The 24,986-nt window shown below is 38.7% G+C and overlaps 1 protein-coding gene across 4 annotated transcripts in view; it reads left to right on the top strand.

Moving 5' to 3' along the window:
* LOC148352814 (plakophilin-4-like) overlaps window positions 1-22,915 on the top strand; it is a 121,705-nt gene extending 98,790 nt beyond the window's left edge. For all 4 annotated transcript variants that reach the window (XM_088352395.1, XM_088352396.1, XM_088352394.1 and 1 more), the window contains 11 exons: window positions 2,949-3,132; window positions 6,135-6,252; window positions 7,615-7,806; window positions 9,115-9,288; window positions 10,738-10,888; window positions 12,423-12,615; window positions 15,573-15,657; window positions 15,733-15,850; window positions 15,914-16,039; window positions 18,381-18,445; window positions 20,131-22,915. In XM_088352395.1, the coding sequence (XP_088208521.1) occupies window positions 2,949-3,132; window positions 6,135-6,252; window positions 7,615-7,806; window positions 9,115-9,288; window positions 10,738-10,888; window positions 12,423-12,615; window positions 15,573-15,657; window positions 15,733-15,850; window positions 15,914-16,039; window positions 18,381-18,445; window positions 20,131-20,376 (1,652 nt within the window). In that variant the 3' untranslated portion in view covers window positions 20,377-22,915. The remainder of the gene's footprint in view (window positions 1-2,948; window positions 3,133-6,134; window positions 6,253-7,614; window positions 7,807-9,114; window positions 9,289-10,737; window positions 10,889-12,422; window positions 12,616-15,572; window positions 15,658-15,732; window positions 15,851-15,913; window positions 16,040-18,380; window positions 18,446-20,130) is intronic.
* Window positions 22,916-24,986: the final 2,071 nt, after the last annotated feature.

The raw sequence follows: 24,986 nt of genomic DNA, 5'->3' as shown, positions 1-24,986 counted from the left end.
TAGTCCGGTGCGCCTTATCTATGGAAGATATAGGACCAAAAACTATTTTTTGGGGGTGCGCCCTATAACCCGGTGCGCCCTATAGTGCGGAAAATACGGTAGTTACAGCCATATTCCTTAGCAAGTGTCAAGATGCCTGTGCCTTCTTTGTATCTCTTGATAATTGCGAGTTTCATTTCCACGGTTATTATGTTTTTGCAAGTGTTAGGACCCAGGGCTAATGAATACAGTTCACCAAAATGCAATATTTTATCTAACTCTCAAAGTCTTTACGAAACACACACTATTCTGGACCAAGAAAGAAAAAAGCATTGTGGGAGGTAATTCAGCAAATATCATATCGGAGTCATATACGACATCGACCAATAGCTGAGATGCATTTTAGAGACGTATGAAAAATGTCACTGACACAGTTTTACCCCCAAACACTGCACGGTTTGAACGTTTGTACGTCTCGGGACATGCACTTAAGTTCTTTGATGTAGTTTGGTGGGGAAAATGCCATTATATGAGGCTGAAAAAACATGGTATTCCACATCATAACATGAAAACATCGTAAACTAGCGACACGGAATTCGGCATTGTGAGGGTCTCTTCTGTTATCCTTGAAAGTTCAGCGTACTTTGCTGTCTTCTCTCCTTATTTCGAATAAATATCAACTTATAAAGTATTCTGATTATTTAATAGCCCTTGTGGCACATTATTGTTACATTATTATGCAGCTAGTTTGCACTCCTAACGTTTTTGTCGCGCCACATAAGTCCGTGCTGTGCTGCTGCGTGAAACTGGCAGCGGAAAGCATCTAATTAGAAGAACATGCTACACACGAGCTAATCCCAGACAGATGCAGCTTCAAAGACTGCCAAGGACTGTGCACGACCAACAGTGGCTAGCAAAAAAGAAAGGAAATTTGAACGGAGTGGAAGCAGGGCCCCCTTCTAAAAAAGACTTCCATTATTTATGTTCCATTTCATATGCTGGAGCAATGCTCTTTTCCCCTCATTTTTTGTCCCTGAAGGTATTCGGCTGTGATGTGGATAATGGATGGGAATGTCTGATATAAAACACGGGGTGTGGTTTTCTGTTTTTATAACAGTCTCTCGGGGCCATACTGAACTGATGAAAATGTGGTAAAATGACCATAAATGGCCCACAAGCCAGAGGTTTACAAGCTCGTTTTTTACTGTGACCTCAATTTGGTTTTCTTTTATGCACTAAGGTTCCCAATGTCTTTTCTGGAGTGAAATACTGCATTGCATTTGACACATACTGGAGTAGTACTAGATTGAGCTTAAGCTTTAGCGGCTGCGGTTGCTCTGACCAAAGGGTTGTAACCTGTAAAAAAACTACGTAAATATATATTTTTTATATAGTCATCTTTAGTTTTCTTATGATAAAAATAATAATATGTTGTATTTCGAAGCGCCTTTAAGGACACCCAAGGTCGCTGTACATAGGAGTAGGACACAACAATAAACGGGTAAAACAAGCAAGTAATAAAAATGATAGTTTTGCGAATTTTAGGGATTTATCATTTGACTGGGTGTTACTATTGAAATACATTAAAATATCATAAAATAATAAAAATATAAACTAAAGAAGCTGGGATGGGCTCCAGCACCCCCGCGACCCTACTGAGGATAAGCGGTACAGAAAATAGATGGATGGATGGATAAACTAAAGAATTTAGTGAAATATTTCAAAATTTGAAAAAAAAATATCTTAAAATGATAAGAGTAAGAAAGAATATGATTTTGTTAATTTTAGGGATGATTTACTATTTTTTATTATGAATGAAAGACATTAATTTATATCTTGAAATAGGAAAAATAAATATTAATTTAAATATGTTAAAAAAAGTAACATTTATATTTAAATAAATATTTCAAATAAGCAAAAGAGCTTTCATTTTTTCTTCTCTCTTTTTCTCTTCTCTCTTTTTTCTCTCCTTCCCTTTCTCTCTACAAATTGTTCTTCCTCTCTCTCTCTTTCTGTCTGCCCTCTCTCTCTCTTTCTCTTTAATCTACTAGTCTGGCCCCCATGAGACTGTTTTTTCTAACATGCGGCCCCCAAGCTAAAATGAGTGTGACACCCCTGATTTATAGGAGTTTGAGTTCGAACAATTTTTATCGACACTTTTAATAGCAATTAAATATATTCACATTTTCATTATATCATTCCCTAACAATATTTATTTATTATTATATTTAGTGTGTCTCTCCCAGTGTTCTCATTTGCCCGCGTCCCTGCGTCCTAGACGCATCATTTTTGCTGGGGACGCATAGTCTCAAATCATCGTGCGTCCCCGGGACGCAACTTTTTTGACACAAAATTGTCATTGTTACCCCATTACATTTACCGCACTCCAAACTTTTCGTCAGGCAGATCCGGCAGATGTTGTTTTGGTCTCGCGGTTCGAGTTTTCGTCTGCATGCCGATCTCGAGTTGTGTAGTGAAAAGTCCGTCTCTTTTTAGAGAACCGGCTTTTTCGGCTCAACTCATTCAAGAGAGCCTGCTCTCAAACGGCTCACTTGCTTTATGCATTATATTACAAATTATTTTGTTGTATAAAGAAGTTAAGAAAAAAAGTATAAAAGGAGAAAATGAAAACAAGACAGGTTAGTGGTTATCCCTTTAAATTACCAACAATAATTTGATGCAGAAAATGAATTAATAATTTGATGATTAAAACTGAATGAATATATAGATTTTTATTATATATTTGTCACCGATTTACAATTTCAACCTCGATAACACTAAATTTGGGGGACCCATAGATCTCTGTTGGGACCCATAGATTTTTCAGCATCACTTTTCAGAGGTAAAATGAACACTGCTCCCCCCCACCCCTCTTCAACCTCACAGCCCAAATTGTCGGTGCCTTTCTGTCGAGTTCCCTCGAGCGTGCCCGGCAAGTGACATTGTGTTGTGCGCTTCCGTCACCGCAGGGGTGCTGTGGAACCTGTCGTCGTGCGACGCCGTCAAAATGACAATCATCCGTGACGCCTTGAGCACTCTGACCAACACCGTGGTCATCCCCCACTCTGGATGGAGCAGCTCAGTCTTCGAAGACGACCACAAACTGAAATTTCACTCTTCGCTGGTACTCAGGAACACCACAGGTTGCCTGAGGTAATACTCGCACACTTGGCACGCTAGCACCTCCGTGTGGTCAGCTTGTGTATTTTCTCCTGTGAGGTTTGTATGAAAGATTTGCAGGTAGAGATGGCAATATGTAAAAAAAAATATTTGTACAATTTGCAATTTGACAGAAATAAATGTACAGTATATAATATGGTACAGTAAAAGTTTGTGTAAGGTAAAAGAGGCAACTCACACAAAGTGTATTGGAATGAAGCCAGAAATTATTAATGATAATAACTAGACAGAGTTAGTGCTGGATCTGGAAGATGTTGGCATAAAACCTGTAGCATCAAGTATGTAATTGTAGGCATGTAGTCGCTAGCAATAAGGAAATGCATTCAGGGACAGTATAAGAATTACATCTATAGTAATAACATAGTAATAACACTGTTATGACACAGTGTAATAACATTTTTAATGGGCCCCATCCAGAATGTTTAGGACCCATACTTTTCAGTGGGTCGCCATGGTTACCCAGGGAAGTTACCAGGGGTGGCCCAAGTGGGTCAGGGTGAATGACTTGTTAGCGTTTGGCTGTTTGCATGACTTGTTAGCATGACTCTTCGCATGTAGCCGTTAGCATTTAGCAGATGGCAATAATCCTTAGCATGGAGTCGTTAGCATTACTCGTTATCATGTAGTGTTAAGCATAATTTGTTAGCTTGTAGCTGTTAACATGTAGCCATTAGCATATGGCCATTATCAAAACTCGTTAGCATATTTTGTTAGCATAATGCTGCTAGCATTTAGCTGTTCTTATGACTCGTTAGCATGTAGCCGTTAGCTGAACTTGTTAGCTTAGAACTGTTAGCATCTAGCTGTTAGCATATATCCGTTAGCATAGTTTGTTAGCTTGTAGCTGTTAACATTTAGCCGTCAGCATAATTGCTTAGCTTGAAGCAGTTAGCCTTTAGAAAGACATGTTAGCATGTAGCTGTTACCATTTATCCGTCAGCAGAATTTTTTAGCATGATGCCTACAGCACTAGCCTACAGCACTAGTGGTACTGAGTTGTGCTGTTAAAGCCAACACCAATTGATAATAATAATAATAATAATAATAATAAAAATAATAATACATTCAGGATACCCAAGGTCGCTGTACACAGAATATCAAACTCTTCATATTTTAAACAGCGGTGTCAAACATGCAGCCCGCGGGGCAGATTCAAACCCTGATCCGGAGACAACACTGAAGAGAAAAATATGCTGCATAATTACTCTTTTCTTGTTTGTTATGACTTATTTCAGGGGAAAAAGGACTATTTAGATATATATTCAGATTTTTTTCAATAAATTATATCTACATATTTTGATTATATTTTTATGGTTTATTCAAATATGTTTAAAAAAAATAAAAATACTGCTAGACTGTGCTTATTGTGAAAAATATTTTAATCTTATGAACCATAACTGTAAAATAAGAATATAAAGATAAATATTGAGATATTTTAAATTAATGATTAATGCATACTTAAAATATTATTAAATTATGTCAGATAACTGAATATTTTAAATAGTTTTTCTTGTTCACGAATTGTTTCTGTAAAATAAGAAAGAATATATAGTTATATGAAGATTTTTAAAATTAATTATCGATACATATTTTGAATATATTTTAATTATTTCAGATACATTTTTTGGATATTTCATGAATTTTCTTACATAAAAATATAATTAATTTATATAGATATATTAAGACAATTTAAATAAATGATAGACCCATACTTTATGTATGTTTTCATGATATATTAAAGGGTTTTTATATTTTAAAAATATTTAAAATTAGCAAAATGCATTTTACATTGCAGACCCTCAGATAACTTGGCACACTTTAAATATGTTTTTAATTAGTATTTGGAGAATTATTTTTAGTAAAATGATAAATACATCTCTCAACATTTTTGAGGGCACAGTTCTGAGGTCATGAGATTGAACCTTCCTGTGTGGAGTTTGCATGTTCTCCCTATGCTTGTGTGGGTTTCCTCCGGGCACTCTGGTTTCCTCCCACATCCCAAAAACATGCCAGTCATGTTGATTGGCCGGTCCAAATTGTCACTAGGTGTGAATGAGCGAGTGAGTTGTCTGTCTATCTGTGCCCTGCGACTGTCTTGCAACCAGTTCAGGGTGTCCCCTGCCCACTGCCTGAAGATAGCTGGGATGGGCTTCAGCACCCCCGCGGCCCTACTGAGGATAAGCGGTGCAGATAATGGATGGATGGATACATTTTAAAGATATACTGTATTCAAATAGGGGCAGCACGGCGGCACAGTGATTGGCGCGTGTGTGGCACAGTTCTGAGGTCATGAGATTGAACCTTCCTGTGTGGAGTTTGCATGTTCTCCCTGTGCTTGCGTGGGTTTCCTCCGAGCACTCCGGTTTCCTCCCACATACCAAAAACATGCATGTCAGGTTAATTGGCTGGTCCAAATTGTCCTTAAGTGTGAATGAGCGAGTGAGTTATCTGTCTCTGTGTGCCCTGCGACTTGCTGGCAACCAGTTCAGCGTGTCCCCTGCCCACTGCTCCAGCACCCCCGTGACCCTAGTGAGGAAAGCAGTGCAGATAATGGATGTATGGATGGATACATTTTAAAGATATAATGTATTCATGTTTGGATTATATTTTACTGTTTATAATCATTGTTTTATGAATACATTCATTTTCTACACAAATATAGCGATAAAGATATAATTCATAATAACTTTTTTTTTTTATAGAGATAACTTATCTGCCAATGGAACAAGACCCTTTTACTTAAGTTGATGATTTTTTTGCAGCCCGTTTTTGAGTTGCTTCATCCGGATCTTCTCTCTCCTCTGTGTTTGTACTAAAAGCAGGACAAAGCAATTCCAGCCATTCAGACCACACACACGCTCCATCCATAATAGATGTAGTGCAGGAATGAGGACACAAGTGCAGCTGACACACACTGAAAAGCGTGGTTTCGTGTGTTTGCACATAGCGACGATATGTTTGTACTGTTCAAACAGGAACTTGAGCTCAGCTGGCGAGGAGGCCCGAAAACAGATGCGTACCTGCGAGGGTTTGGTTGACTCGCTGCTCTACGTCATCAAAGCTTGCGTCAACACGTCAGACTTTGACAGCAAGGTACACGCCAAACAAATGGATTTTCATTGCCTGGCAACATTGTAGTCCAAACAGATACTGTTTTTAAAGTGTTTGTCGAGAGTGTTTAAAAGGATTGCACAGAGTATTCGGGAGCAAAATATTTTTAGACGAAAACTGACCAAAACGATAAATGATAAGGAAAAAAAGGCTTCTGAAGGAACTATGTTGTGAAGTCATCTTTTAGATTTAATTTAATTGAATTCCCCCCTTCGCTCTGAAAATGCTGGTCTACTAGTGATCCCAAGAGCCAAGAAGACATTGGCAGGTTCGAGAGCGTTCTCCATTGTGTAATGCTCTTCCCCCTGAGATTCGATCTGCAACCTTAGTGGAAATGTTTAAATCTAAGCTTAAAATACACTTCTATTCTATAACATATGAATAACCTATATATCCTGTTGATGATATCCATGTATTTTTTGTTATGATAACATCCATTGCAGCCTGATTATCCTGGGAGTGGGATTACCTCATGTGCTGTCCCTTCTCAAGGTTTCTTCATTTTCCTCATGTCAAAGTTTTTGAGTTTTTCCCTATTCTCATGTAGGTTTTAGATTAAGGAATGGTGTCACAACCGGCACAAGCAGGACCCAAATGCGTAACCTTTCACACAATGCTTTATTAAGGGATCGGGGAAGTCAGGGCGAGAGGAAAAGATAGCATTCTGGTGCTCGCTGGCAAGAAGGAGTGGGAAGCCCTCGCAAACGAAGCGTGGTCAGAGATCGGAACATGTTGGGCAGCCAGGACAGGAGACGGAGCGTGGTTGGAGTTTAGAACAAGTCGGGGAGCCGGGACGAGCAGGAAGCCAGGGATCGAGACAGGAAACAGAAACAGTATACGGGTACCTGGGACAGGAGAACGGAGTGATGATCGGGGATCGATAGAGGAAATGGAACCAGGATACGGGTAGCCGGGACAGGAGGACAAGTTTTGACCCGCCAGATATTTCACCAAAAGTTTGCGTGTCTTTCTGCTCCCACATTTTTGTTAGCTGCTAGCCGCACATTGACTTTTGGGCGCTGGCATTTTAGATCTCTAAAGAGTTTTACTTCTTTTTGTTGTTATATTCTGAAAATTAAATGAATGAAATAGTTAAATAAGCATCTCATAATATTCCCGGAAGTCATTTATCATTTTATATTGTACTTTTTGTACCAAGTCAGTGAAGAAAAAGTATTACATTCATTTATTTTATTCTGGGTTTCAGTTTTAAGCCAAGCGTTTTACATTTTTGTTTTCGCTTTCGGCACAGAATTGTGTTTTCGCTGCATTCTTAGTATTTACAGAAGTACTTTCTGTGCCCAACCCAAATGCATGAGCTGACTGGTGCAGTTTTTCTTTCAGATCGTGGAGAACTGCATTTGCACGCTAAGAAACCTGTCCTACCGTCTGGAGCTGGAGTTGCCCCCTTCACGCCTCATCGGCGAGCATGAGACGGACGCCATTCTGGGCGACGAATCGCCCAGCAAAGACATCGGCTCCGGCTGCTGGGGAAGGAAGAAGAAGAAAAAGAAAAAGAACTCTCAGGAAGACACTGTGAGTGCCACAGGATAGGAACGATAATTACAACACTTGCACATGATTAATAACAACTGGGTCCAAAATAAATCCAATTTAGGTCAAAATTAGAACAAACTACAACACTACTCTGAAAATATTTCTTTTTGTAGAATAACACAATAAAATGGGTTATTTTGTACATTAGAATCAACACAAATTGTGGAGTTGTAATTGTAGTTATTTTGTAATAGTTCTTGTAGTTTTAATAAATTACTGTGTAAAATAAAAACGATAACTCCCCTAAATGAAGTGTTGAAAAAAATAATTCAATTGAGACTTAATTTTTTTAAAGTAGTGCTGCACTAAATAACTCTTCGAAATTTTACACACACACACACACGATGTATATTTTTGTATAAATTAACACCCCAAAAATATGTTTTAAATTAGATAGATAGATAGATGGATGGATGGATGGATGGATGGATGGATGGATGGATGGATGGATGGATGGATGGATGGATGGATGGATGGATGGATGGATGGATGGATGGATGGATGGATGGATGGATGGATGGATGGATGGATAGATGGATAGATAGATGGATGGATAGATAGATGGATAGATAGATAGATAGATAGATAGATAGATAGATAGATAGATAGATAGATAGATAGATACTTTATTCATCCCCGAAGGGAAATTCACATTTCCAGCAGCATCCCTGAGCTGAGAACAATACAATAATTAAGCAAAAAGAATACAATATACAAATAACCAGTGTGATGTGCAAATGCCCACTGTAGCGTGTTATATAGAATAACTAAATAGTGCTACACAGAATACATATTGCAATAAGATTCGGTAATATGCAATGTAGGCGGTGTGGTTTACTGTGGGCTTTTACTCTGCCGGGTAGAGTTAAAGAGCCTCATTTCATGAGGAAGAAAAGATCTCTTCAGTCTGTCCGTAGTACAAGACAGTTAAAACCCCCAAATGGTACTGTGTCATACACGCAAACCTGAAAAATTAGTTCATGTTTTTTTATGCAAACAAACAAATAGCTAAATTGATAGCAAGACAGTTAGCTTGGTAGCAAACGAGTTAGCTCAAACATTAAATTGGAAAAAAATCCTCCCAAATTGGCACTTTTTAAAAAAATATTCCCTTAACACCTGTTTATTAAGTAAAAAATACAACTGTTGCATCAATTGGGTCTTTTTATCTATATTGACCCCTCCTCAACATGTGTTTAAAACAGCCCTCCCATATTTTGCATTTATCACACAAACAACCCCAATCTCTCTCAATCTTGCGACTAAGTTTTACATTCTTATCCTCAGTGGGACGGCGTTGGCCCCATCCCAGGTTTCTCCAAGACCCCCACGGGCGCTGAGATGCTTTGGCACCCGGCAGTGGTGAAGCCTTACTTGACGCTCCTTGCCGAGAGCTCCAACCCTGCAACTCTGGAGGGCGCTGCAGGGTCACTTCAAAACCTGTCGGCCGGTCACTGGAAGGTACATTTTCAGCAATTACATGTTTTGGGGTCATCCCTCACTATTAGAGATGCACTGAGATGAAAATTATATTCATAGATGTATATATTGCTTAAAAGGCATAATATAAAATAATAAATACTGACAGACATAATACTACATGCTAATTTGTTAAAGTGTTTCATCTATTAAATTCTCATAAAACCACCTAATGACTAGAAACGATAGGTGTTGCAACATATCGGTTGGGTTGGGCGAGGGGGCTGGGCATCCCCTCCTCTTCATCAATGTCTCACAAATAGTCAAGAATGTAAGTGTTTTATCAACTCTAGCCACTTCCCACAAGGTGCATATAACTCCGGTATATACATACAAAATGCAAATAAAACCAACAAATTCAATGTACTTCGAGTAAAATGTCAAAACATAAATCATTTTTAGCTGCTACACCTAAAAAATCTCACTCTCCGCAATTTTGGGGCATTTTATCTTTTAATGGACAGGAGAGTAAATAGTGACAAGAAAACAGGAGTAGAAGGGAATTGATGTTGATGGTGCGGTAGTAGGCGGAGTCTTATAGAATAGAAGAAGAATAGAATAGAATAGAATATACCTTTATTGTCATTGTTACAAAATGGGTTAACATATTGTGACGACGAAATTGGTCATGACACTCCAGTTTCACACATTCACAGTAAGATAAAAAAAGCCAAGAAGATAAAGGAACTGAGAAGATAAGGTTACAAAACAAGGAGGACAAGGTTATAGTTATAATTTACACAATATTTATACAAGAAATGTCAGCATGTAGGATGTTACATACAGTTTGGTATCGTAATACAGTTGGTACCGTAAGGGTTTGTGCAATTATGCATTTGGTGCAAAAATAGTCATCATAGTGCAAAAAAATGGTCAACATTGTGCAACAAACGAGTCACACTGGTATATTCGCCAACTTAAAACTATAATAATAGTCAAGTAAACTTATCAGCTTAGCGCCAGCCAATCAACTTCGTACAAATTGAATGTCACACACAGATTACGTCTTTACGAATAAAAACATCTCAACTGTTGTAAGTTAGCTCTGTAGTGTAAAAATGTAAACATTACCCAAAGTTTAGCCAGCAGCTAACAAAACAGGATGTACTTTTAAGAATCTGTCTTGTTGGTAAAAGTTTAGCAGAGCTCTCATCTTAACCTTCATTTCCTTTCTCCTTGTGTGCAAAATGCCGAAACGTGCTCAAACTTGCCCCCAAGTGAAAGCCAGCTTCACATGGCTCGCCTCACTTTAGGCGTCTTTATACCACCGTTCTTTCATAACCCTTTTTTCTTGGTTTCGTTTTTCCTTCCGTCCATAACCGAAAATGCACTTATTGAATTATCAGTGGAAACATTTTCAATGTAAAAATTCTGTGCATCCCTATTTACAACGATATAAGCATACGAGTCATCAATTTCTCCACTGGACAGTTTGCGGCGTACATCCGTGCCGCAGTGCGGAAGGAAAAAGGACTTCCCATCCTGGTGGAGCTGCTGCGAATGGACAACGATCGAGTTGTGTGTTCGGTCGCCACGGCGCTGAGAAACATGGCACTGGATATACGGAACAAAGAGCTCATAGGTAAAAACATCACCTTATAAAACTAATATGCAAAATAACAAGAAAAATAAATATGTGTCTTGATTTTACTTTTCACCTTTAACACAATAACAAAATTATTGTATTTACCAAACTGGGTGCTGTCGTTAGCTACTAGAAACAACAAATATTGATTATTTAAACTCAAACTCTAACATGTGTCAATTATCATTTGTCCCAATTTGTGAAAAATATATTAATTGAAACCAATTACTACATAAGCAGTATTATTAATAGTAGGCTTTTCTTTTCATGTGCATCACACTGCCCCTAAGAGGCCAAGTTGAGTACTTCATGAACAACATGTGTTCAATTAATGTGTTTTCTACTTATTTGATTTATTAGCATTTTAATTCATATTATATTCTGTTATTAATTTATTTACTTATTTATCAATAATAATTATATCAGACGTTTTTGTAATTCATATAATATTATTTTTTAATTCAAAAAATTGTATCCATTCACTTTCAAACTTAAATGATTATGAATGGCTTTTTTTCTATAACTCCACGGCTCTACTATAAAATAAGTATATGTTTTACTAAATTTTGGAAAGATTGAACCACAGATGTACTCATAGTCCCAATGTGTATTATTTAGCAACCCCTAGTGGTGTAAAAAACTTCAAAAGACCGTTGATTCAAATAATGAAGCAAAAATATATCTACTCTTGTAAACACGATTTTTTTAAAGACTTGTAGGTTTATAAATGTGTGATTTTATTGCACAACTTAAAGAAACTAACAGGAACTATTTGGCTGTGAGCTTACGACTACAGAAGCCCGGATGGCCATTTTGCAAACGTAGCTTGTCCCGGTGGTGCTTATAGCACTAGATGGGGTCTTACTACACATAATGGAGACCTGCATGTGATGGTCACCAAGTCCCATGATTCAGACATCTTTCTTTTTTCCTCACTATTTCCTTCTCTAGCCACTCATGTAAGGCACTTAGCTGCATGCTATGGCTCGCCACTAGAACGTTGCTAAATGTCATTATTCAGGGTCCCAGGATTTGACAAATTCAATCTTTTTCTGGTCTTTTAGTAAATTCTCCCACGGGTCGCTAAAATTGGCCACCTAAACCAGCTCTGATCAACACCTGGTTATGACTCTTTTCAGTCGCTCTGAGTGTGGGAATAAACACTAGCTTTCCTTTCCTGTCACTGAAATACGTCCTTAGTCACGCAAGAAAATATTAAAGTTGCCTTCCGAGTTTTCCCAAGTGGTATCTTTTTGGCTTCTGTTGTAGCTCTTTCACTGCACACGCTTCAGTTCCATTCTAATCTCCAGTGACATCTAGTGGTGAATTATTAGGCAGTGTCACTTTGAAAATGTCCCGGAGAAAAAAAAATCTTCTAAAGAGAATGTATTGTTATGAAACCAAACTCTGATGTCATCTGTAATGATTTTGCCTTGATGTATATAAAGTGACACAGGTGAATATAATCCCACGTGTACCAGGGTTGGAGCCTGTCACAACATATTAGCTCCATGATGCGTTTTGCTCTCAGGAAAATACGCCATGAGGGATTTGGTGAACCGGCTCCCCGGAGGGAACACTACCTTGCTATCGGACGAGACGGTGTCGGCCATCTGCTGTACCCTGCATGAGGTCACCAGCAGGAACATGGAGAACGCCAAAGCACTGGCAGATACAGGTGGCATCGAAAAGCTGGTCAACATCACCAAGGGCAGAGGGGACAGGTACCAGAAAACAGTCATCCTGCTTTTTTTTATTATTTCCACCTGTGTCTAAGTTCGAAATTTAGCAAACGCTTAAAAAGGAAAGAGAAGGCATCAATGGGTTTTGAACTTGCAAGAGGAATAAAGAGAGAAGCCTTCAGATAAGAAATTCCTACCCACTCGTAAGGTCCTCCCCTGAGGCATATCTTTCTATTTAATGTTCAAAGTTTCATTAAGCTGATCAACCCCAAGTGCTGCGATAATTAAAGGTGAGCTACATGATTGGCCGATAGTGACAATGATGCAATGGTCAAAACGACGAACAGCAGTGCGCAATAATAGTCAAAATAAAGAACTGGTATCCTATGTGATCTCATTTGTAGGTGTTCAATATTAAACATAATAAATGTATCTGTCTTAAAATCCTTACAATACAATGACTTGATTATTCTTCCACTAGTACAACAACATTCATTTTTTAAATCAAGCAAGTACAGCAAAATGGATTTTTAAATGAATTTGTTCGATCATGAATATTACAATATTGTCAAGACCAGAACGGAGACAGGACCCACGTGCGTACGTTTCTCTCAGTTTTATTGGGAGGAAAGGAAAGGATTGCACACACAATCCGGTGAACGCTGGTCTTGAGAAGCAGGTCGCTCTGAACGCGGAAGTGGTACTTCCGTGGCGAACGATGGCGGTGTCGGAAACGGAGAAAACGGTTCAGTAGCCGGGACAGGAGAGCAAAAACGTGGTCGGGATCAGCAACGAGTCGAAAGCCAGGAGTGGAGAATAGACGTGGTCAAGAAAAACGGGTCGAAGCTGGGAAACAGACGGGAGAAAAAACAGGAGTGAGTCAGGGTCGAAAAGCTTGCCTAGAGTAAACTGAGGTTAGCAGAAGGACTGACAACAGGGGACAGATAGGAGTGGGTTTAAATAGGGACAGAGAGCCAATCAGAGTCCGAGGCAGTTGGCGCCAAAGGAGCGGGCACAGGTGAAGCATATCGGTAATAACGACAAATATAATTATAAAGCTTCCAGCCAAATTGGAACTTTTCTGTAGTACCAGTAAACAAATTTGAATTTGAATCAAAATAGGTTTTTTAAGTGGTTCGAGACCGGGTGAAACATATGTTGGCCTGGAGAGGGAAGGGCGCCAACAGGCTGTACTTGCCCAAGACAAACCACAGGATATGGTGCCCCCACAACCCTAGGTTAAGAGATCCAACCAAGCAACCAACTGTCACGGTTGCCCATTGCACTCACTTGGCCCCGCCCATTTGGCGCCAGCTGTGGCTCGTTGCCTGATTGGTTTTCCTCCTATTTAAACTCAGTGCTCTCATTCACTCCTTGTCAGTCCATCAACGAACCTCTGCAATTGCAAGACTTGTGTTTTGATCCTGTCCGGTATCTTGCTCCGGTCTCCAGTATCCGATATCGATTCTGTCTGTCTCCACCTGTCCTGTATCTTGCTCGATCCCGTCTGTCTCGTCCTGTCCGTTATCTTGCTCCAGTATCTGGTATCTACCCGTGTGTCCTGTATCGATCCCATCTGTTCTGTCCGGCCTCAATCTCGTCTGCCTCTGACTTCTCTGTCTCACTTCTTTTGCCCAGCGATCACTGCATTCCTGGCGTTTGTGTTCACGCGCATGACTGCCCCATTCCCGTAAAATAAAGCTTGTGTGAAAATGTTACGCGTCTTGGTCCTCCGTCTGTGCGGGTTCGGGCACCAACCAACGCATACAGAATAATTGCATTTCTTCAGCTAAAACTGAAGTGTTCTGTCATACTAACGCAACAAAATTGATTTTTTTAAAATCAAAATTAAATTTCAGTCAGACCAAAAAACAAATTTTAATTTTTAAGTGAAAAATGAATTTCAGTTATACAAGTACAACAAAAAACATTTTAAGTCTTAACAATTTCGACAATGAAAGTTTCAGTTGTACAACTAAAAAGAATGACTTTTTCTTCGTTGTACAAGTAAAACAATCATGAATTTTGTATTCAAACTTGTTTCCAGTCTTACAAGTATTTCAGTCGTACTCGTAAAATAAAATGATATTTTCAGTCAGTGGAAAAAAAAAATTTGGGGGGGGTTGCACAACACCAAATTTGAATTTCTTCCAGCCATAGAAATAAACAAAATCTCATTTTTCTGTCGAAATGGATTACTGTCACACGATTTCGGACAGACCCAAAGGCAAGACACAAAGAGACGTAAAACGGGGATGTGATCAAACCCTAACAGGGGGCGTTAATTTAACAAAAGAGAAGGGAGACTGGAACCTGGACTGCTGAGGAGGGGAAACCTGAGAGGGGTCTTGACGTGGCAACAGTCTGTAAAAGAGGATTTGGGAGTATTTTAAGAAATATGCCTAATGAGGAAGGTCTTGGGACAAGGAGGGGACTGCGAAGGAAGGTAGATTTGGGATGGTGGTCTTGGGGTAGCAAAAGTCTTGAAAAGAAGATTCCAGAGTGCCTTAAAGAAAACGCTTGGTGTAGAAGATCTTGGGATGAGGAGAGAACTGAAGAAGAACATTTTGGGAAGAGAAACTTGTCGTCTTGGAAAGTGAATGTCTTAAGCTGGGTTCAAAGACATAAGTAGCATCGGAGGCTGGAGTACAGTATTCATAGTAGAAGTTGGCTAATTGGCTGATTAGAGAGTCGAGAAGGATAATGGGAAATGGGGAAATGCTGCTATCTTTTGGAGAAAAGGAGGGACTGCAGGTGAAGAACCATGACATGTTTCAGTCTTATAAGAAAATTTGATTTTTCTGTTGCATAGTTTCAAAAATATATCTTTTTCAGTCCTAAAATTACAAATAAGAATATTTTTAGTCACACAACAATCATGATTTATTTTCAGTGATATAAGCAAAACAAAATAATTATTTTCAGCCTTACAAGAACAGCAATCTCTATTTTTTTCAGTCCCACAAGTACAACAAAAATAATGATAATATGTGTTTTAGGTTTTCCCTGAAAGTGGTTAAGGCATCCGCTCAAGTGCTGAACACGCTGTGGCAGTACAGAGATTTGCGGGCCATCTATAAGAAAGTAAGAACTTGTTTTTTTCCCACAATTCCTTTATACGACTTCCTTTAAATTCAATTAATAATCGTTTCAAAACAGGACGGTTGGACCCAAAACCATTTCCTGACGCCGGTTTCAACGCTGGAGCGCGACCGCTTCAAGTCGCAGCCCGCGCTTCCTACTAACAGTATTCAGATGTCCCCCCTCAACCATCCCGGTAGGTACCCGGAAGAAACTCGTAGCAGAATTTTTTTGGCCTCACGTCTTTTTCTTCTCGTAGCCGCCAGCGCCATGTCGTCTCCTATCATTCGAGATCACAACTTGAGGGATTATCAGAGGGCGCAGTCAGCTATGCAGTTTTATAACTACAACATGGACAACAGTATTCACAAAAACCAGTATGCAGGTACTGCATTCTTTTCCTGATTTCTGCTACCATTTCACTGCAATTGCAATTGCTGTTAATGTGGCTAGCATCACTGAATAAGCCCCTAGCAATTGAAGCGACTAGTAAGAGTTGCTCGTGAGATAAAGCGAGCTACCTAAATCGCTGGCAACTAAAGCTAGTGGCTGGAAACGACTGCAGTTTGAGCACCACTATTGTAGATAGCATCACAGATATAGCTTTCTTTTAGAGCAACTAGCAAGAATCGCTTATGAGTTCATGTGAGATACCTGTAGCATTAGCAGAAGAAGTTATTGGCTGGAGACGACAGCAACATGAGTTCCGCTAATGCGGAGGGTGTCACAGATGAAACCGCTTTTTGAATCAACTAGCAACAGTTGCTCTTGGGCTAATGAGAGCCACCTATAGCATGAGCGTCTATAGCTAGTTACTGGTAACAACTGCAGCTTGAGCGCTGCTAAAGTTGTTGTCGTTACACAAGGCCGCCTTTCAAAGAAACTATCAACAGTTGCTCTTGAGCTAAGCGGACTGCCGATAGCATTATGGCTAAAGCTAGTACAGCAGCTTTAGCGCCCCAAATGCTAATTTAGCTAGTTACAGAGACAGAGCTGACTTTCAAAGCGCTTAACCATGGTCGGTCATGAGCTAATTTCATCTACCTATAGCATTAGCGGCTAATGTTTGAAGCCAAACACTAGTGCAGTTTGAGCGCCGCTAAAGTTAATGTGGCCAACGTCACAGACAAGGCTGCCTTTCGAAGCAACTCTCAATGGTAGCTTTTGAGCTAAGGGGACTACCGATAGCATTTTAGCTAAAGTTTTTGGCTGGAAATGACCACAGCTTTTCCTTTTCCGGCTAATTTCACAGACAGATCTGTCTTTCAAAGCAATCAGGCATGGTTCGGTCATGTGCTAATTTGATCTACCTATACTATTGCATTCGCGGTTAATGTTTGTGGGGCAAAATGTGGCCTGCCGCAATATTTTATGTGGCCCGGGAAACAATCTCAAGAGAACCACAGGAGGGAAAAGGAGCCAAACAACAATGTGGAGTTTTGGATATTTCCGCTAGATGTCGCCAAAGACAGGTGCCACTCACAAAGAACCTACTGTAAATTTGACTACCAATAATCAACTGGAGAACATTGAGAAAAGACTCTATAATTTTAAAGGGATAGTGTGTAGCGTTTACTGCCTCCTAGTGTTACAAAAACCTTCATTTTTCTGTAAAAACAAAGCAAAAATACCTGAACTATCATACCAATGTTCATTTTTATGAAAAATTCTTAGGTCGAGAAATTTGTATTTCTTTTACATGTGGAATCCCAACCTAAGGCCGCTGCCATCTTTGTCTGCTACACAATGCTCCGTGGAACTGCTTTTTGATCCCATTAGACAATACAGTGACATTTAGTGGTCAAATATTACACACTGAGGCTTTAAGGCAATACGAAAAATACAAAATTAAGAAAAATAGAACCTGGATGTCTTTGCAGAAGAAAAAGCTTTAAATCGTTTTTATAATAGATATAATGTAAAATCTATCATGGGAATTCCCATATTCCAGTATACGTTTAAATAGACAAAAACAAAAAGCAGAAAGACTTTTAAATCATCAAAACAATCATTTCAATTAGAGTTGTATGCTTTATTTGTCACTTTTCAGCCGGCATGAGTTTACCCAAGTAAAATAAACAGTACTTTATCCAATTATTGTTTTCCTTCTTTTTTTAACAAATGATAAACATTACAAGACATGTTAGTGAAAGAAAACGCATATTGTGGGAAAAAAAATCCATAAAAATCGTTTTTTAATCAAATCTTACAACCCTGAATCATAATTCAATTGTGAGCCTCCAAAATGGCCTTCAGCTAAAGGCACACTTTTTATCCTAGCTTTTTATACCATGTTTGGCACCCCTAACTTATGTGTAAAAATGTAGAAACCTGGCTCAAAATTCATTGTGTCTTTGTTTATTTTCAAAAAGGCCGCTGTTGTTCACTCAATCCCCTTGAGTTTTTTATGGCTGGCTTCAAATCTGTCTCTCTGACATATAAACACGCAGAAAGCAGCCAAAGTGGACTGGCTGGTCTGCAGCGGACCACACAATGGTGTTATTATCCAGAGCTGGAGAGCGAACGGGCATTTCAGACAGGAGCTGGCAGGGTAAACAAAAAAGAGAGAAAAAAAGAGAGCAAGAGCTGTGGTGGAAATGAGACTTTTCGGATTCCAGCGGCTAGACGGCATACCAGCGTAAATCCAGTGTACACAAGCGTGGAACAGCGGCTTGTTTTTCTCCACATACTCCGTTTCATAAAACTGTTTTGTACTTTGATGGCAGGGTCCGGGAAACCTTCTCTGTATTACTACCCGTCACCCACAAGGGAGGAGCCTAGAAGAACACAGGTGAGACAAAGGCTAGGTTCAAGCTGCAGAGTTTAATGCTTAATACCGATTTTTGTGAAATGCGATGATTTTGTGAGAGCGTTCACATTTCTAACTAAATACGACTTCTATGAGACTTGATCTTCTCGTGTGAAAGCCCCGCAACTGTCACGCATGAGCAGAAGAGGACACGTCACTCACAATGCACTCATGTTTGCAGAAGTACTCATGGATGTTAACAGTAGATTGTTGTTCCCCCAAATATTAATTAAATCCAAAACCTCGCTTTCCGCCATTAAATGCTGTCCGTGTGGTGGGATTTGAATGTAAATATTGTCGCCAACCACTAGAGGATACTATCGCTTTAAGACTGAACTCCAGCGACATGCATTGTTGGGTGTTCCATGAGTTACAAATCGAACAAGTTTTCATCTTCCATAAATGTGTTATTTGATAAAACTTTGTGTTTTCGTCCGCTGTGGTTGTTGATTTCCCCGCTTCCTCCCCCCTGATTGAAGGCAGACTAGGGATGTCTATTGATAAAGTGCAGGCAGCATAAATGCATCTTAACCGTTCACACAGCAGTTGCATTCCCAAAAAATCTGATATGTATTGGATTTAGGACCACATATGAAAGTGTCCTGGGTCTGGTGTGATAAAAGCAGATATGTGCCATTAAGAAAGACTTTCACAGATATGATACAGGTCACATCCGTGCAAGAAAATTAGATTTCCCTGCAGTGTGAACCTAGCCAAAGACAATATTTAAATCAACATTTTTTTAAGTATAATATAATGTAATGATTTTGATCTACTCACCTGAATTCATATTTTTTTACAAGTAGTATAGATGTTTTCCAGTATAGCAGCTTTTTCAAATATTCAACATAATTCCTAAATACTACGAAATAAAATGTGTACTTTTTAATTTTAAGAATCTTTCTTGGTATAGTGTTACATAAAAAAGTATATATATATATATATATATATATATATATATATATATATATATATATATATATATATATATATATATATATATATATATATATATATTCTTGAAAAATTTAAACTTATTTTTTTTTTTTCACAAACTATTTTTCCTGAAAAGAAACACATGTAGTACCATTACTATTTTTTAAAAGCGTTTCATTTTCTTTCTCTTTTGTCCTGAAAAAAAAAAAATAATCATCTTATAATAACAATCTTTGCTTTAGAAAAAAAAAGACTTATTATGTGACTTATTTTTCTCTTGAATTGTATTTTCCGTCCTGAAAAATTAAATCTTTATTATTTTTTTATATTTTCCCTAAAACAGATATATTCCTAAAGGTATTTCTGATCATTCCTGTCCTAAAATACCAGTTTATTTGTGTGATATATTTTTTATAGATATATATAATTTTATTATGAATGTTTTTTTTAAATCTATTTTTACCACTTTTATCCTCACAATTGTATATGTTTTTGTTCCTCAAGCATATTATTTTCTAAATATATAGTTTTTTTAATTATCCGGAGCTCTGTGTATCTCATCTGAGACCTTTTTGTGTGCATAGGTGTTTTTCAATATAACTCTTCATAATACTGGCCATTATTGTGTATTTTAGACTCCTAGCTGACTCAAGTAGTCAGGAAACCCACAGAGGTGAATGGTAGACGTAGCAGGCGTGATACATATTCTTCACGTTTTCCGTTTTTTTCAGCCTCTGTACTACCCCGACGAAGTGGGCACGAGACCCTACGAGCCTTACAGGATGTACGTTCGGCATCCGCACGGCTATGAGGACGGCTACGTAGACGACATCATGGCGTACGCACCCGGCCTGGACTACGGAGGCCAGCATCACACGCTCAAGGCCTCCAACAACTACGTGGACATTTACGCCAGCACGCCAAGGCCCTCGTACCAGGCCGAACAGTACCCCGGCTCACCAGACTCCTGGGTTTGAAACCCAACCTTCGAAACGACTGTGAACTTGGCTTTACATACAAAAAAGACTATGTATGTGTGTATAGTGGGTATTTAAAGTCTACACATCCCTGTTTGAATGGAAAAAATGGCATTTCCATACAGTAAACCCCCAATAGGGCTGAACCAATTTCGGAAATCCTGATTGCGGTATTTCAGACCAGTCTTGCAACTTCAATGAAATTTTCAATTCTAAACGAAAATGTTCTGTGCTATTTCTGTTTTATGTAAAAACAGTGGTAATCCCTTCAAATCTGCCTGGCAACCCAGTGCGCATGCATGCTACCAGCATGCTCTTCGTGTCACAGTTCAGAGTTCAGAGTAGAGGAGGAGGAGGGGTTCCGTCAAAATGACAGGGAGGAGGACGAAGCTCTTATCATAGTGTTATACATTTTAACAAAATTCTACTAAGTCTCGGAATTTGTGGAAAAAAATTACCCGAAAAAAGTTTTGACAAATACAGCTATTAATCATTAAGATGACGTCTGCCTCAAGCATTTCGGACAAAATTTTCCAAAGCTGGCAAAAGCAGAAGTCATTGGATCAGTTTTTCAAGAAACGCGAAGAAAAAGGTAAATTCGTATTTTAATTTTAATTTACTTTATTCTTTTTATTTTTATGATTTATTATAAGAATATAATACTGTACTTTTGCAGTGCTTGGAACGGATCAGCGCATTAACATTCAAAATGCGTCCTTGCGTTCAAAATGTTCAGGTTACGAGCTACTCCAGAACGAATTACATTTGTAAGGAGAGGTACCACCGTGCTTAATCATATTGACATGCTTCAACCGTATTAAAACAGCGCCCTCTTCGGGGAGCTGTCTGCTCACATGTGTGTGCATAGTGTGCTGCTTTCCAACGTTGGTTCACCTTCACTGGCTAGTGTCGTTAAAACATGCCTCTTGCGATTAAAAAAATCGCACTACGTCTCATCGCAATATCGATTAGATTTTGGTCAATCATGCCCACTTAAACCCCCAGGATACGACATTAATCCGTTCTGAGGTGGGAATCTTAAATAAAAATAACTGTATAGCGGGGGATAGGAACCAATGGTATATAGCTCATGCTGTCCTAACCCGGGTAGCCCAGATGAAAACATAAAAAAAATAACAAAGTACTCCTATTTAAAGTGATATACATAATATAAAAATGATTATACATTGAATTAAAAATAAAATTGTGTTTACCTTCTGTGACTTGAATAGGTATAGTGAAGTTATAAGGTGGATGCAGAGATGGAGGAGACAGCAAATGGAAATTAAAACTGAGATTATAACTTCAACTTCAAATGATTAATGATGCCCATAAAATACTTTGTTGCTCTAATCACCTCCTTATTGCTAATAATGGTCCCGATTGTCAAGAGATTTCGGCCATATTTCTTGGCACGGGTTGTATTTCTTGAAGTTTAGTTCCCATGGTTATTATATTTTCTTTTTGAACCTGAATTTTGGGGCAGGGGTGTGTGGAATTTATATACCCACCGAACGTTGTAAAACGTCAGTAGAGGGAATCATGGAATGTGTGCTAATAGAAGGGAATTAGTTCAAGTAGTTGAGAGGGGTACACACACAAAATCATACAAATTTGAATAAAAATACTGGTAATTAAGGGGACAGTTTGCAAACACCTTGTGAAAGACCCCGCAAAAAAAACCCAAGACAAATGGTCCCCGAAGTTTGCATTCTTCCTTTTGCTTTGTAGCACTCGTTTCCGGTGGCAGGTCACAATACTAGTAATGAAATTGCACATACTGTCCCTTTAATGAAAACTCACTAGCAATAGTAGCTATCAAGTGTGTCCACAATTCTAACATTAGTAGTCAGTAACACTAGCATTAGCAGCTAAATTATTTAGAACTAACTGATAAAGTGATGCTACTGTTTAAAGCAAAACTAGCCACCAAAATGAGGCTATTTGCTAATGCGGCCAGCACTACACAATACAAGGAAATCTAGCGTAAAAAGAATACACACTGTCACTTTAAGACAATCAATTTTTCATTTATACAGCGCAAATTCCGTGTTCAAATATGTGTGTACCCCATTTTAGAGACAAAAAAATCACAAGGGTTGACAAAACTGGACGCTAATGACAGTCCTGTTTTGTTTTAGATAGTCGGTTTGATTTTTTTCATTTTTATTTTTCAAAAACTTGTCATAGTGAGGGCGTGAGTCATGTGATGCGAGGATCTGCGGGAAGAGTCGAGATGGAAATTGTGTACGTGCCAAAGCCAACGTGGACTTTTTTGGGAGTTTAAGTTGTACAAAAGATTGAAAGTGTGGGATGTACTTATCGTTGTACCAATGTCGTGTTTGCTTGTAAATACAGTTTAATGTGGCCTGGTTTACATTCATCTGCACTGCGACACAAATCATCAACTTGTGCCATTATAAAACTCGAGAGAGAAATATATATATATATATATATGAATATGAAGAAAGTACGAGGGAGACTACAGTGACATACAACAGACATGATATAGAATTAAAAAGGACGATTTTGTTTTGTACACCCTGTTTCTCTCTGTGTCTTATTTACCATATAATTAGTGTGTATTAGAATGTTATACAAATACAGATCTGCTCTATTCCGGATGGAGTGAAGCCTGGAAGTTTGCTAAATATGTGTGTCACGGTGGAAATCTCACCTCATCTCATCTCATCAGCTGCACCGCTTATCCTCAGTAGGGTCGTGGGGGTGCTGGAGCTCATCCCAGCAATCATCGGGCAGTGGGCAGGGGACACCCTGAACTGGTTGCCAGCCAGTTGCAGGGCACACGGGGACAGACAACTCACTCGCCCATGTCACACCTAGGGACAATTTGGACCGGCCGATTCACCTGAAATGCATGTCTTTGGAATGTGGGAGAAGGGAGTGCCCGGATGAAACCCACGCAAGCACGGGGAGAACATACAAACTCCGCACAGTAAGGCCGGGAGCTGAATTTGAACCCACGACCTCAGAACTGTGCCGCACACGCGCTAACCACTGCGCCGCCGTGCTGCCCGTGATCTCACCTCTTTGATTGAAAAAATAGGTTATTTTAAGGGACAGTTTGCAACATTTAGTGCCTTCTAAATCTTCTAAAATATTGATTTGAATATTAGGATAAAAATACCTTAACTCTCATAATAATGTTATTTTTTATTTTTTTAAAAAGCATAGGTCGAGAAATTTGTATTTCTTTTATAAGGTGGAATCCCTACCTCAAGTCGCTGCCATGTTTGTCAATTAACTTGCTGCTACGCTGTGCTCTGTGGCACAGGTTTCCGTTCGCATTAGACATTACAGTCCCATCTGTCGGTCAAATATTACTCATAGGAGCTTTAAGTGTATTTTTCTCATTTCAAGACACTAACTTATTTAAAGTAAATTATGGTAAAATTTGATTTTTTTTTGTTTACTATAAATGTAATTCTTTTACCAGTTTGCTAATTGTGTCTGTATGTAAAAAAAGTAATCATTTTAACCAGTAGGCAGAATACAGTACTTTTTTCAAGTGTTTTTTTTTCTATAAATAGTTTTAAAAAAAGAACACTTAGAATAAATACAGTATAATTGTCTTCCCTAGTAAGTCTAGTCAAGTCATGTTTATTTGTATAGCCCTTAATCACTGTGTCTCAAAGGACTGCACAAACCATAGATTATTGCAAACCACAGACTATTATGACACCATCCCCTGATCTAAAACCTACATGAGGGCAAATAATACACGGATATTGTCAACATAAAATATAGGTTATTCATATGCTATAGAATAGAAGTGTGTTTTAAGCTTAGATTCAAACATTTCCACTGAGATTGCAGATTGAATCCCAGGGAGAAGAGCATTCCGCAGCACCGGGGCCCGAATGGAGAAGGCCTTCGAACCTGCAGATTTCTTTTTGGCCCTAGGGATCACTAGTAGACCAGCATTTTCAAAGTGAAGGTTCCAGACTGGAACATAGGGGGGAATTAAACAAATGAAAGATATGAGGGAGCAAGTCCATGCGTGATTTTGTATACTACCAACAAAACCTTAAAATCACATTTTAAACTAACAGGGAGCCAATGCAGGTTAGCTAAAATCGGGGTAATGTGATCAAACTTTCTTGTCTTAGATAAAAGCTTCGCCGCTGCATTTTGAACCAATTGAAGGCGTTTGATTTTGGACTTCGGGAGACCAGAGAGTAGTGCATTACAGAAATCGAGACGGGAGGTAACAAACGCATGAATTACAATCTCCGCATCCGACTGAGACTGGCAAATTTTAGCGGTGTTGCTAAGACGGAAAAAAGCTGTTCTAGTAATATTCTTCACGTGTGTTTGAAAGGACAGATCGGGGTCAAATATGACACCGAAATTTTTAACTGAGCCACTCTGGTTGATTTTACATTTGAAGAAAATAACTTTGAACTTATCTTGTCATCTGAAAGAAAAAGCAAAATGTTTTTTATTGAAATGCAGAACGGTGTAAGAACTGTAGAAAACCATTAGAATATTAGTACAACGTAAGATTACAACGTCAGCGATTTTACACAAATTAAAATATCTTAAATTGTTATAAAAATTAAGAGGTTTTGTTCCGAGAATTATTTTGA

Source organism: Urocampus carinirostris, chromosome 14, assembly GCF_059441175.1.
Source record: "Urocampus carinirostris isolate Australia breed hairy pipefish chromosome 14, RoL_Ucar_1.0, whole genome shotgun sequence".
NCBI lineage: Eukaryota > Metazoa > Chordata > Actinopteri > Syngnathiformes > Syngnathidae > Urocampus > Urocampus carinirostris.
The sequence above is the reverse complement of the archived record's forward strand: the minus strand, read 5'-3'. Positions and strand labels throughout refer to the sequence as shown.